This window comes from Oncorhynchus mykiss, chromosome 7 (assembly GCF_057628025.1).
Source record: "Oncorhynchus mykiss isolate SJ-2025 chromosome 7, ASM5762802v1, whole genome shotgun sequence".
NCBI lineage: Eukaryota > Metazoa > Chordata > Actinopteri > Salmoniformes > Salmonidae > Oncorhynchus > Oncorhynchus mykiss.
Genome location: NC_143028.1, coordinates 22,436,779 through 22,449,858, shown reverse-complemented (window position 1 = coordinate 22,449,858; position 13,080 = coordinate 22,436,779). Strand labels below are relative to the sequence as shown.

Below are 13,080 nucleotides of genomic sequence, written 5' to 3'. Positions count from 1 at the left end.
CAAAATGGACATCGTTTTCATGGTTCATTATGGGCTATTATAATATTGACCATGGTGTTCAGGTCAGGATAACCAAAACACTTCTTTATTAATGCAACCGCTGTGTCAGATTTCAAAAAGGCTTTACGGCGAAAGCACACTGCGATTATGTTAGGTCAGCGCCTAGATACAGAAACCCATACAGCCATTTTCCAACCAAGGAGAGTGTCACAAAAGTCAGAAATAACATTAAAAATAATCACTTACCTTTGATGATCTTCATCTGGTGGCACTCCCAGGTCTCCATGTTAGACAACAAATGTTTGTTTTGTTCGATAATGTTCATCTCGATGTCCAAATACCTACGTTTTGTTGGTGCGTTTAGTTCAGAAATCCAAAGGCACAATGCGAGCTCTCAACACTAAGACAAAAAGTCAAAAAAGTACAATAAAAGATAATAGAAACATGTCAAACGATGTTTAAAATCAATCCTCAGGTTGTTTTTGTCATAAATAATAAATACTATTTCAACCGGACAAAAGCTTTGTCAATGGAAAAAGTAACCAAGAAATGCGCGCTCCCAATCACATGCTTGGTTCATGTCTGGAAATTTCCACTGTCCTCTCATTGAACGTGGTGCATCTAAAAAGCCTGAAACAATGCCTAAAGACTGGTCACATGTTGAGGAAGCCATAGAGATCGTGAACCGGGTCCTAAGTCTTTGTATGGTGGATAGGCTTTCAATGGAAAAACAGCCTTTCAAAATAATAGTATTTCCTGGTTGGATTTTCCTCGGGTTTTCATGTGCCATATCAGTTCTGTTATACTGAGACATTATTTTAACAGTTTTGGAAACTTTAGAGTGTTTTCTATCCAAATCTACATGTATATCCAGCTTATGGGCCTGAGTAGCAGGCAGTTTAATTTGGGCACGCTTTTCATCTGGAGGTCAAAATACTGCCCCCTGCCCAAGACAGGTTTTAAACAATATTTATATTTTTGAGACTGTGGGAATGGTCCGTGGGTATTAAGAACAATCTTGTCAAAGTTGTTTATTTTGTGACATCAGGAAGGACGGTATAGCACAGAAGAACGGTAGCTTTGGAAGTGAAAATTTCTATTAGTTTTCTACCTTGAATGTTTAAAACTTGTTATGGCTGCAATCCCACTACGGGATAAGTGTCATCAACAATCGTTGAATAGCATAGTGCTACATTCAATAAATATTACTATAAATATGTATATTCATGAAATCACAAGTGCAATATAGGAAAACACATTTTTGCCTTTTGTTAATCCACCTGTCGTGTCAGATTTTGAAATGATTCAGTGAAAGCAATACAAGCGTTTGTGTAAATTTATCGATCGCATGATAAAACATCAAGTACACTTAGCATCAGGTAGCTTGGTCGCGAAAATCAGAAAAGCAATCAAATTAATCGTTTACCTTTGATTATCTTCGGATGTTTTCACTCACGAGACTCCCAGTTACACAACAAATGTTCCTTTTGTTCCATAAAAATTATTTTTATATCCAAAATACCTACGTTTGTTTGCCGCGTTATGTTCAAATCCACAGGAAAGAGCGGTCATGACAACGCAGACGAAAATTCCAAATAGTTTCCATAATGTCCACAGAAACATGTCAAACGTTTTTTATAATCAATCCTCACGTTGTTTTAAAAATATATAATCGATAATATATCAACCGCAAATGTCTTTCACAATAGGAGAGGGAAAAGTAATACCTATCCAAAGTATGTTGCGCGAGCAAAACTCATGTGACCACTTGACGCGATGTTATCGTTCTGGCTCATTTTTCAAAATAAAAGCCTGAAACTATGTCTGAAGACTGTTGACACCTTGAGGAAGTGATAGGAAAATGAATCTGGTTCATATCCCTTTAAATCCAGCAAAGGGAGGCTATGGAACATGGAGTTTTAAAAATAGAAGCTACTTCCTGTTTTGATTTTCCTCAGGGTTTCGCCTGCAATATCAGTTCTGTTATACACACAGACAATATTTTGACAGTTTTGGAAACTTTAGAGTGTTTTCTATCCAATACTAATAATAATATGCATATAATAGCAACTGAGACTGAGGAGCTGGCCGTTTACAATGGGCACCTTTTCATCCAAGCTACTCAATACTGCCCCTGCAGCCATAAAAAGTTAAAATATACGATTGAATATTAAACTATTTGTGAGAAGAGGTAATGTCATGTTGGCCTTCTAAACAAGATACTTTTAACTAGTCAGTGGCCACACCCTCGTGAGCCATTACGTCGGCGTGAAGAACCGCCTCTTTCTCAGAAGTGTATAAAACCCACTCCTGACGAAACTTACATTAGACCAGTCTGCATGCTGCTGCGGCTACATGGCTGACAAATGGTTTAAAACTACAAGTCCAGAAAACCAGACCGCGTGTTGTGTTGGCTACACGGCTAGAAATTGTTAAACTCTTTGACTATCAATCACTACAGAATAAGAGCAATCCTAAACATAGAATTACTGGTCTGCAGCTAGAAATGACATAAACCTAGGATGAGAATACTGACATCTGCCGAAACATCTATTCTAAGAACATGACGTATCCATTATGAACACAACCCAAGAATTTCTGTTGATTGACTCTTCAGCAGACGGACCAGTGATTTCATCAGAGAGAGACAACAAGACAAACAAACGTGTATATATATATATATGTACATTGCAATTTCTTTGAGAATGAGCGATCGTTCATGTGCAAAGGATTAGCATTTCAATTAATATAATTATCAACTGTGCGTAGTGAATCCATTTAGTCTTTCCTGCTCTTTTATCTGTCCCCACCCCTTTCCATTGTCTACCAAGCCATCATACCGGTTTAGCCCACTAGGGACGTATCAATATATTGTGTAGTAACCAATATCTACTGTTTGTTTGTTACGTATGTACGTATGTTACGTATATTAGTTAGTTAGTAAATAAATAATTAAACCAATTTGTATATTGCTGATTTAGGCTAGAGTTCGTGCAGATATTCAAGAGTTTGCGACATTCAGTAATGGGAACTTATGAGGTAATAATAATTCATTATTAGAAGACTGTAATTGATCAGATATTAAAATATCTGAAGATTTATATTCGGGACATTATAACTCTGTAATTCTCAACATTGTCCGTGGTGCTCCGACTTCCTAGTTAATGAATGTTTACATTATTAGTTTAATCACATAATAAACCTAGAGTACTGATTGGATATAAACACATCTTCACATTTAATGATAGTCCAGACATGACAACATGTAATTAGATAATTGGTGAAATTTGTGCAGTTCGACTGCTTTGCAGACTGTCTGGAGATGGCCACAATCTTACCCATGAAGTAGGTGACCATTTTACACATGGCGGCTCCGAAGATGAAGTCCTCCAGCAGGTTTGGGATGAGCGTGAAGGGCATGCAGAAGACAGCCAACATCAGGTCACTTACTGCCAGCGACAGCAAGAAGGAGTTAGTGACCGTGCGCATGCGCTTATTGACCGTCAGGACCACAATGATCAGAAGGTTGCCAAAGACGCTGAGCAGGAAGATGAGCGAGTAGAGCAGGATGCGCACCGAGTCCATCTCTGAGAGAGAGAGAGGCAGATGACAATGATCACATATTAAAACATCAGTAAAAGTCGGAAGTTTACATACACTTATGGCGGAGTCATTAAAAAGTATTTTTCAACCACTCCACAAATTTATTGTTAACAAACTATAGTTTTGGCAAGTCGGATAGGGCATCTACTTTGTGCATGACAAGTCATTTTTCCAACAACTGTTTAGAGATAGATTATTTCACTTATAAGTCGCTGTATCACCATTCCAGTGGGTCAGAAGTTTACAAACACTAAGTTGACAGTGCCTTCAAATAGCTTGGAAAATTCCAGAAAATTATTCAATGGATTTAGAAGCTTCTGTCGATGTATTTCAAAGCCTACCTTCAAACTGAGTGCCTCTTTGCTTGACATAATGAGAAAATCAAAAGAAATCAGCAAAGACCTCAGAAAAAAAATTATAGACCTCCACAAGTCTGGTTCATCCTTGGGAGCAATTTCCAAATGCCTGAAAGTACCACGTTCATCTGTACAAACAATAGTACGCAAGTATAAACACCATGGGAGCACGCAGCCACATACTGCTCAGGAAGGTTCTGTCTCCTAGAGATGAATGTACTTTGGTGCGAAAAGTGCAAATCAATCCCAGAACAACAGCAAAGGACCAAGATGCTGGAGAAAACAGGTACAAAAGTATCTACATCCACAGTAAAACGAGTGCTATATCGACATAACCTGAAAGGTTGCTCATCAAGGAAGAAGCCACTGTTCCAAAACCGCCATAAATTAGCCAGACTGCGGTTTGCAACTGCACATGCGGACAAAGATAGTACTTTTCTGAGAAATATCCTCTGGTCTGATGAAACAAAAATTGAACTGTTTGGCCATAATGACCATTGTTATGTTTGGAGGAAAAAGCGGGAGGCTTGCAAGCCGAAGAACACCATGCCAACCGTGAAGCACGGGGGTGACAGCATCATGTTATGGGGGTGCTTTGCTGCAGGAGGGACTGGTGCAGTTCACAAAATAGATGGCATAACGAGGCAGGAAAATTATTGGATTTATTGAAACAACATCAAGACATCAGTCAGGAAGTTAAAGCTTGGTCGCAAATGGGTCTTCCAAAAGGACTATGACCCCAAGCATACTTCCAAGGTTGTGGCAAAATGGCTTAAGGACAACAAAGTCAACGTATTGGAGTGGCCATCACAAAGCCCTGACATTAATCCTATAGAAAATTTGTGGGCAGAACTGAAAAAGCGTGTGCGTGCAAAGTGGCCTACAAACTTGACTCAGTTACACCAGCTCTGTCAGGAGGAATGGGCCAAAATTCACCCAACTTATTGTGGGAACCTTGTGGAAGGTTACTCGAAACGTTTGACCTAAGTTGAACAATTTAAAGGCAATGCTACCAAATACTATTTGAGTGTATGTAAACTTCTGACCCACTGGGAATGTCATAAAATAAATAAAAGCTGAAATAAATCATTCTTTCTAGTATCATTCTGACATTTCACATTCTTAAAATAGAATGGTGATCCTAACTGACCTAAGACAGGGAATTTGTACTAGGATTAAATGTCAGGTTTGATTGAGTTTAAATGTATTTGGCTAAGGTGTATGTAAACTTCCGACTTAAACTGTACAGTCGTTTTATTTATATTAGTTCAACAATTTTTTATGTACATTTCGTTTAGTTTCAGTTCGTTTTCAGATGTATTTGACTAGTTTAATGAATAGATTGTCAGAGTCGTGTGTATAGGTGGCAAGGAAGTCAGGCGCAGGAGAGTCAAAAATTGAGTTTAAAATGGAATAATTTAATAAATGTCCAAGTAACATGCTCCATAACACTAACAAGTACAGACATAAACAAACATGGGTACGAGGACCCGTCGCGCACCTATACAACAAATACAACACTGACATAAAACAATCTCTGACAAAGACATGAGGGGAAACAGAGGGTTAAATACACAACAGGTAATGAATGGAATAGAAACCAGGTGTGTGGGAAGACAAGACAAAACCAATGGAAAATGAAAAATGGATCAATGATGGCTAGAAGACCGGTGAAGTTGACCGCCGAGCACCGCCCCAACAAGGAGAGGCAACAACTTTGGCAGAAGTCGTGACATAGATTTATATAAAAATGTATTGGATTTACAGTATATAGCACTTTTCTACCAACTGAGGTACTCAAAGCGCTTTTCATAATAAGGGGGAAACTCACCTCATCCACCACCAATGTGCAGCACCCACCTGGGTGATGTACGGCAACCATTTTTTTGCCAGAACGCTCACCACACATCAGCAATCAGGTGGAGATGTGAGGAGTGATATATGCCATGTAGGAATGAGGGGGGTGATTAGATGGCCATGACGAAATAGGACAAGATTGGGAATTTAGCCATGACACTAGGATTAACTCTTGCACTCTTACGATAAGTGCCATCAGATTTTTTATTACCACAGAGAGTCAGGACATCTGTTTAACATCCCATCCGAAAGATGGCACCTTACGCAGGGCAATATCTCCTTGCATCTACATGTCAACTGCATTAACTTTACAAGAATCCTGTAATCAAAGTTAATGAGGTTTTGACTGCAGTGGACTGCAAGCTTCTGCAGTTGCCCTTCACCAACTTCATCCTGCAGTTTTTGTCTGCATTGTGGGAGGCTCTATTGTCAACAAATCATTAGGGTGTTTTTGTTAGACTAATGCGAACGTGACCAAAGACATGACTGAAACAGGATTTATATGTACAACAGTGGATATACAAATAAATGTGATATTTGAGGCTCTTTCTCTCTAAGTGATTGTACAATATACACATATTATATTATGAATTTAGTTTGTGAGTGTGTGATATGTTTACTTCACATTATAAAGAAAATGTTTCATAAACAATAGCAACACTGCCATGTTAATCTGAGCCTTACTGTTAGAAAACCACATTTGGGTCCGACTTTCGGCTGTCACTTCATTCCTAGACGTTCATCTACAGTCTACAGCTTTATCCTTACCACTCAAACGCTCCCAATATCTGCAGTGCTGCTTGTGGCAATGTCATTGCGCTGAGTATACCTTAGAATCAGGGTTTCCCAAACTAGGGGTCGCAACCCCAAATGGGGTTGCTTGATTTGAAAATTGGGTCACGAGTGAAAATTTGCGCCTGGTAGATCCAGGGTTATGCCAGAAACCTCTGGTTGCTGCACGATGCGGTTGTAATAGCCTAATAAACTGTATGCTTTCCCAAGTCGTAGTGGGAGGACTACACACCATATCATCACGACTTAAAGTTTACTTCGATATGGTTATTATATCAATATTTACGCACAAAGGCGTTTCTACAGCCAATTTGTGCATAATTAATTTTACAGACACCAAACAAATCCCGCCATGTCGAACAAACAAATGATCTGTCAGCATTTATAAAATTGTACCGAAACCTAATGTTTCCATCACAGCTGTCCTGATTTTATACCGTATTAAATTACCTGCATTAAAACTGTGGATGTTAACGTGGTTAGTGATGTTATTTTCTACACAGGATCAATCATACGTTATTGTATGATTGTAATACCTTTCTGATGCATTTCATTCACTTCAAACCATACTGTCAAAAATACTGTCAGCCTGATTTTTACATGGTGGGGGTCGCATTTATAAAAAAAACACTGAACATAATTCATGATGGCCTTTATTTTATGTATGAAACGGGCTTGTTAAAAGTACTCTAAAAGTACTCTTTACTCATAGAAGTAAAGTTGCCTGGACGATTATTTTGTGTTGCCACACCGACAGAACCTTTCCAGTTGAAAAAAGATTTCTCTAGGAACACCTCTGAAAAGGGTATTTAAGGAACCCCTGTGTAAACGTTTTGTGACGGGAGGAGTTCAATTTTTAACTGTTTTAATATAGGAGGTGGCAGCCTATCGGATTAGAGGTGTGGCTTTCAGATAGTTATGTTTGGTCCACTGTTAGCGTAAATGTCATTCCTGTTAAGTTTGTACACTGCAACAAAAAAAATCCTTGAAAATGTATAGAATTTTATATTCTAATATAATAGTAACATTGCTGATTACATTCAGTATTAAAGTGGTAACTAATCCAACTATGGGATTTGCATAGGCTTCTGAGCTACTCATAAACCTCTGTTAGCCTCATTGATGCTACAAAACTGTCAGTGTTAAACCTTGATGACAATACAGCAGAAAAGTTTAACAGAAATGACATCTACTATCAAAAAGATATATTAAAGCCACGCCCCTAATAAGCCAAGCCTCCATTCCATGGTTCCTCCAGGAAGGTGCAAATATGAAGCATTGAACAGCCATTGTTCCTTGAGGAACTCTAGGGTTTCCTTGATAATCTCAAGGGTTCCTTGAGTCAGTCCTTATTCTTAGAGTGTAGACTCTGCGATATTACTTTGCCATGAGCAGCACCACAGATATTGAGATGAGCAAGATGCAAGACTTCGCTCTCACACAGTATCTCCACAAATGCATGGGTTCGCTTCACACCATTACAGCATGATAGCCACAGGACCAAAACAGTGGAGTGAAGTGAAGTTTAACCTCGCGGTTTAAATATTTTATTTCAGTTTGATGTTTTTTTCAGGATTAGTTTTTGTTTTAGTTTCAGTTTATTGTAACCTTGGATGGAAGGGACAGTTACTGTCAGGCTATAAATTGCTCTGTCTCCAAGACAGCCGAGTCAGCAAAAAATATTTTAGCCATGGAGTCTGCAGATAAAGTCTACATTATAAGAAAAGTATGTCAGGACTGTGTGTGTGTGTGTGTGTGTGTGTGTGTGTGTGTGTGTGTGTGTGTGTGTGTGTGCTTGTCTGCGTGCATGTGTGTGCATGCGTGCATATGCTTGTATGTAAGGGGGGCTTGTGTCGTATCTATGAGTGCAGTTCTATCTATACCTTTTCCCCATAATTTTGGTCCATACCTCTCCTATTTTGAGGAAAGGTATCTCCACAGGTTTTCATTTTTTTTTTCTATATTTGATTAATTACACAACTTTGTCTGGTGATAGTTAAGTTGAAAATATATGAACTTTAATAGTGATGCTCTGTGGAAAATGCAATTTCAGCATATTGAGCCATAAATGTGATGCACCAGTGGAGTGTGAAATATATAGAATTATATAGACTTTGATTTAATTTCCTCCTCTACTATAGTAAAAACTTATGAGAGAACAGCGAATAGCCTGGAACCACAAGGTCTGTTTCAGTCTGATAATAGACGCCTAGTCTACTAAGTATGCACCAGACACAGCCAGCCGTGCGGAGTTTCTCAGCTATTGTAATGTTCAGTGGTGCATGACAAGCAGCGGCAAAAACTGATTTGTTCTTATTGTCACTCAAAGAGAGTCGAGCATATAACAAATGCTTCTTTTTTTATTCTTGTAGATCATAATAAGCTTGAATATGAATTAAAGATGCCTCATTTAAATTAAATATGACCACATATAAAACTGAAGGATACCATATTTAATTTAACAATATAATTTGAATGTGTTGCGATCGATGTGGTTGGGGTATCAATAGAAATCACTCCAGCCAGCTGACCGAAAACAGTTTGTGATTCTCCAAAGTAACCACCCTTTGCCTTGATGACAGCTTTGCACACTCTTGGCATTCTCTCAACCAGCTTCATGAGGTAGTCACCAGGAATGCATTTCAATTAGCAGGTGTGCCTTGTTAATATTTAATTTGTGGAATTTCTCTCCTTAATTCGTCTTCTGTATAGAAGTCCATATTTTGGCAAGCTTAACATTTCCAAAACTTCAAGTGCAGTCGCAAAATCCATCAAGCGCTTTGATGAAACTGACTCTGAGGACCACCACAGGAATGGAAGACCCTGAGTTACCTCTGCTGCAGAGGATACATTCATTGGAGTTACCAGCCTCAGAAATTGCAGTCCAAATAAATGCCTCACAGAGTTCATTTAAGACACATCTCAATATCAACTGATCAGAGGAGAATGCGTAAATCAGGCCTTAATGTTCAAATATCAAATTTGATATTTTTGTTTCCAACCGTCATGTCTTTGTGACGCAGAGTAGGTGAACAGACTATCTCCGCATGTGTAGTTCCCACCGTGAAGCATGGAGGAGGTGTGGGTGTGCTTTGCTGGTGACACTGTCAGTGATTTATTTAGAATTCAAGGCACACTTAACCAGCATTGCTACAACAGCATTCTGAGCGATACACCATCCCATCTGGTTTGCGCTTCGCGGGACTATCATTTTGTTTTTCAACAGGACAATGACCCAGCAAACCTCCAGGCTGTGTAAGGGCTATTTGACCAGGAAGGGGACTGGAGTGCTGCATCAGATGACCTGGCCTCCACAATCACCCAACCTCAACCCAATTGAGATGAGTCAGACCACAGAGTTAATGAAAAGCAGACAACAAGTGCTCAGCATATGTGGGAACTCCAAGACTGTTCAAAAAGCATTCCAGGTGAAGCTGGTTGAGGGAATGCCAAGCTGTCATCAAGGCAAAGGGTGGCTACTTTTAAGAATTTCAAATGTAACATTTGATTTGGGTTACTACATGATTCCATACGTGTTATTTCATGAGGTAAATTCATGAGGTAGTCATCTGAAATGCATTTAAAATAAACAGGTGTGCTTTGTTCAAAGTTAATTTGTGGAATTTCTTTCCTTCTTAATGCGTTTTAGCCAGTTGTGACAGGCAGGAGTGGTATACAGAAGATAGTTATATTTGGTAAAAGTCCATATTATGGTAAGAACAGCTCAAATAAGCAAAAAGACAATAACAGTCCATCATTACTTTAAGACATGAAGGTCAGTCAATGCGGAAAATGTCCAAGAACTTCAAGTGCGGTTGCAAAAACCATCAAGCGCTATGATGAAAGGGCTCTCATGAGGACCGCCACAGGAAACGAGGACCGAGAGTTATCTCCGCTGAAGAGGATAAGTTCATTAGAGTTACCAGCCTCAGAAATTGCAGCCCAAATAAATGCTTCACAGAGTTCAAGTAATAGACACATCTCAACATCAATTGTTCAGAGTAGAGTCTGTGAATCAGGCCTTCATGGTCGAATTACTGCAAAGAAACAACTACTACAGGACACCAATAAGAAGAAGAGACTTGCTTGGGCCAAGAAACACGACCAATGGACATTAGATCAGCGGAAATCCAAATTTGAGATTTTTGGTTCCGACCGCTGTGTCTTTGTGAGACACAGAGTAGGTGAACAGATGATCTCTGCATGTGTGATTTCCACCTTGAAGCATGGAGGAGGAGGTGTGATGGTGTAGTGATGCTTTGCTGTTGACACCGTCTCTGATTTTTTTTAAAAATTCAAGGCACACTTAACCAGCATGGCTACCACAGCATTCTGCAGCGATACGCCATCCCATCTGGTTTGCGCTTAGAGGGACTATAATTTGATTCTCAACAGGACAATTACCCAACACACCTCCAAGCTGAGTAAGGGCTCTTTGACCAAGAGTGATGGAGTGCTACATCAGATGACCTGGCCTCCACAATCACCCGACCTCAACCCTACTGGGATGGTTTGGGATGAGTTGGACGGCTGAGTGAAGGAAAAGCAGTCACCAAGAGCTTAGAGTATGTGGGAACTTCAAGACTGTTGGAAAAGCATTCCAGGGGAAGCTGGTTGAGAGAATGCCAAGAGTGTGCAATGCTGTCTTCAAGGCAAAGGGTGGCTACTTTGAATAATCTCCAAAATATTTGTATATAACACTTTTGGTTACTACATGATTCCATATGTGTTATTTAATAGTTTTGATTATTCACTATCATTCTACATCAAGAAAAACCCTTGAATGTGTAGGTGTGTTCAAACCTTTTGGCTGGTACTGTATATTAACTTTTTTTTGTGCCTAGATAAAGAACCATTACCTTATGTGAACACTGAATGAGTGGTCCCCAATTTTATTTTCAACACTTTCCCTAGATGCCACTAGTCTTGTTCAACTAAACATTTCATCCGTTTTATCCGAAGTGTCCCCACTTGCATCACCGAACAACTAGCTTTTGTGTGGCATTGACTAGTAAGACGCTTCAGGAAGGTGTCACCTATGCCAGCAAGGCAGATTTTGCACCAGGAACGGGCCGAATCGGGAGGAAGTTGTACTCTCTAAGCAAGCAGCATGACGTCCTTTACATGTGCAATGTCATTTTGTTCCAAAATTTGATTTATTTGTTGTTTTTTAAAAGGCAATTACTCAAAAATGACAAACTAAAATTAATTTTAACACACAAACCTTCAGGGGTCATTTTGCAACAAAAAAATTCTGCCCACTCATTTCCCTTTAAAATGTGTTTGCCTTAGGATTGCCAGCATGCACATATCTAAATCTTACCAAACCTGACTTTCTTTCTGTCAGAAAATATACATTTCCATTAAGGTGGGCGTTTTCCCCCAAGTTACCCTATTGTTCAATGTGGTGTGAACAACCTGCTGCTGTGACAAACAATGCCAAATATTGAAAATTATTTTCTTCACCACCCATCATATAATTTAATGGAGGAATTCATCTCATGTAATTAATTTAATGATAGGAGATGATTCAAGAACCTCAAAACAACAGAGATAGTTATAGAGAATCTTTAGGAATCTTCCAGTATTACCTTTTTGTCGTGCGGATGGGGGTTTTGTGATGACAGACGCATTGGTACAGGTAGTATTGGTAACTTCCTTGCTCATATTTCCAGATGCGTTCATGGATGATTTGCTCTGCAGGCGTGGCAGACAGTCCAGGAATGTTGACAAGGAAGTGTCATTCGAAGTTTGTAATGCCATGTTTTTTTTCTCTGTTCTTCAAACTATTAAAATTAATCAAATGACTTTTCATCCTTATCAGTTGTATCTCTATGAAAGAACTATAAAGTTGCAAAGTGCATCACAAAAATGCCCATGGTAGCATATCTGGTCCACAGGATTATTTCCAATTTACTCTCCTGTCGTTTTGACATAGAAACGTTCTGTAGGCGAGCTGTCATATATGTCAATCCACTGACAGTCTGCGGAAAGATGCAGATCCATGAGTAGAGTCACCGAGAGCACACTGGCATTACTGTTGCGTGGAGACCTGAGAGATGTTCTGGCATATAGAGAGAGGGTGTGTGTTTTTATACTGAAGGATATCTCTCTCTCTGTCGCTCTCTCTCTCCTCTCTTTGCGTGTCACTATATAAACACGCGTTGGAGAGGGGTGTTTGGGATGAGGGGCCATGCAGTTACTTAACTGCAGAACAGAAGCATATACTGTAGCTTGATGCTGCCTCCCAGTGGAAGTTACAACTCTTTAGCCCAGTGGTCGCCAACATTTTCTGAGCCAAGATCACTTTTTGAGTCCAAAGCAAGCCGAGATCTACCATTCAGATTTTTTTAAAGCATATTGCCTATACTTAAATTGCCTATGCTTAAATACTTATTTTCCATCATAATTTGCAAATAAATTAATAAAAAATCCTACAATGTGATTTTCTGGATTTTTTTTTCTCATTTTG

The 13,080-nt window shown here is 39.2% G+C and overlaps 1 protein-coding gene across 1 annotated transcript in view; it reads right to left on the bottom strand.

Annotated features, from left to right (window-relative positions):
- LOC110527593 (cholecystokinin receptor-like) overlaps positions 1–12,681 on the bottom strand; it is a 50,244-nt gene extending 37,563 nt beyond the window's left edge. Inside the window, exons 1-2 of the mRNA XM_021608978.3 lie at positions 12,200–12,681; positions 3,339–3,587 (exon numbers count right to left, since the gene is read on the bottom strand). Coding sequence (XP_021464653.3) covers positions 3,339–3,587; positions 12,200–12,371 — 421 coding nt within the window. The 5' untranslated portion in view covers positions 12,372–12,681. The remainder of the gene's footprint in view (positions 1–3,338; positions 3,588–12,199) is intronic.
- Between the last annotated feature and the right edge of the window lie 399 nt (positions 12,682–13,080).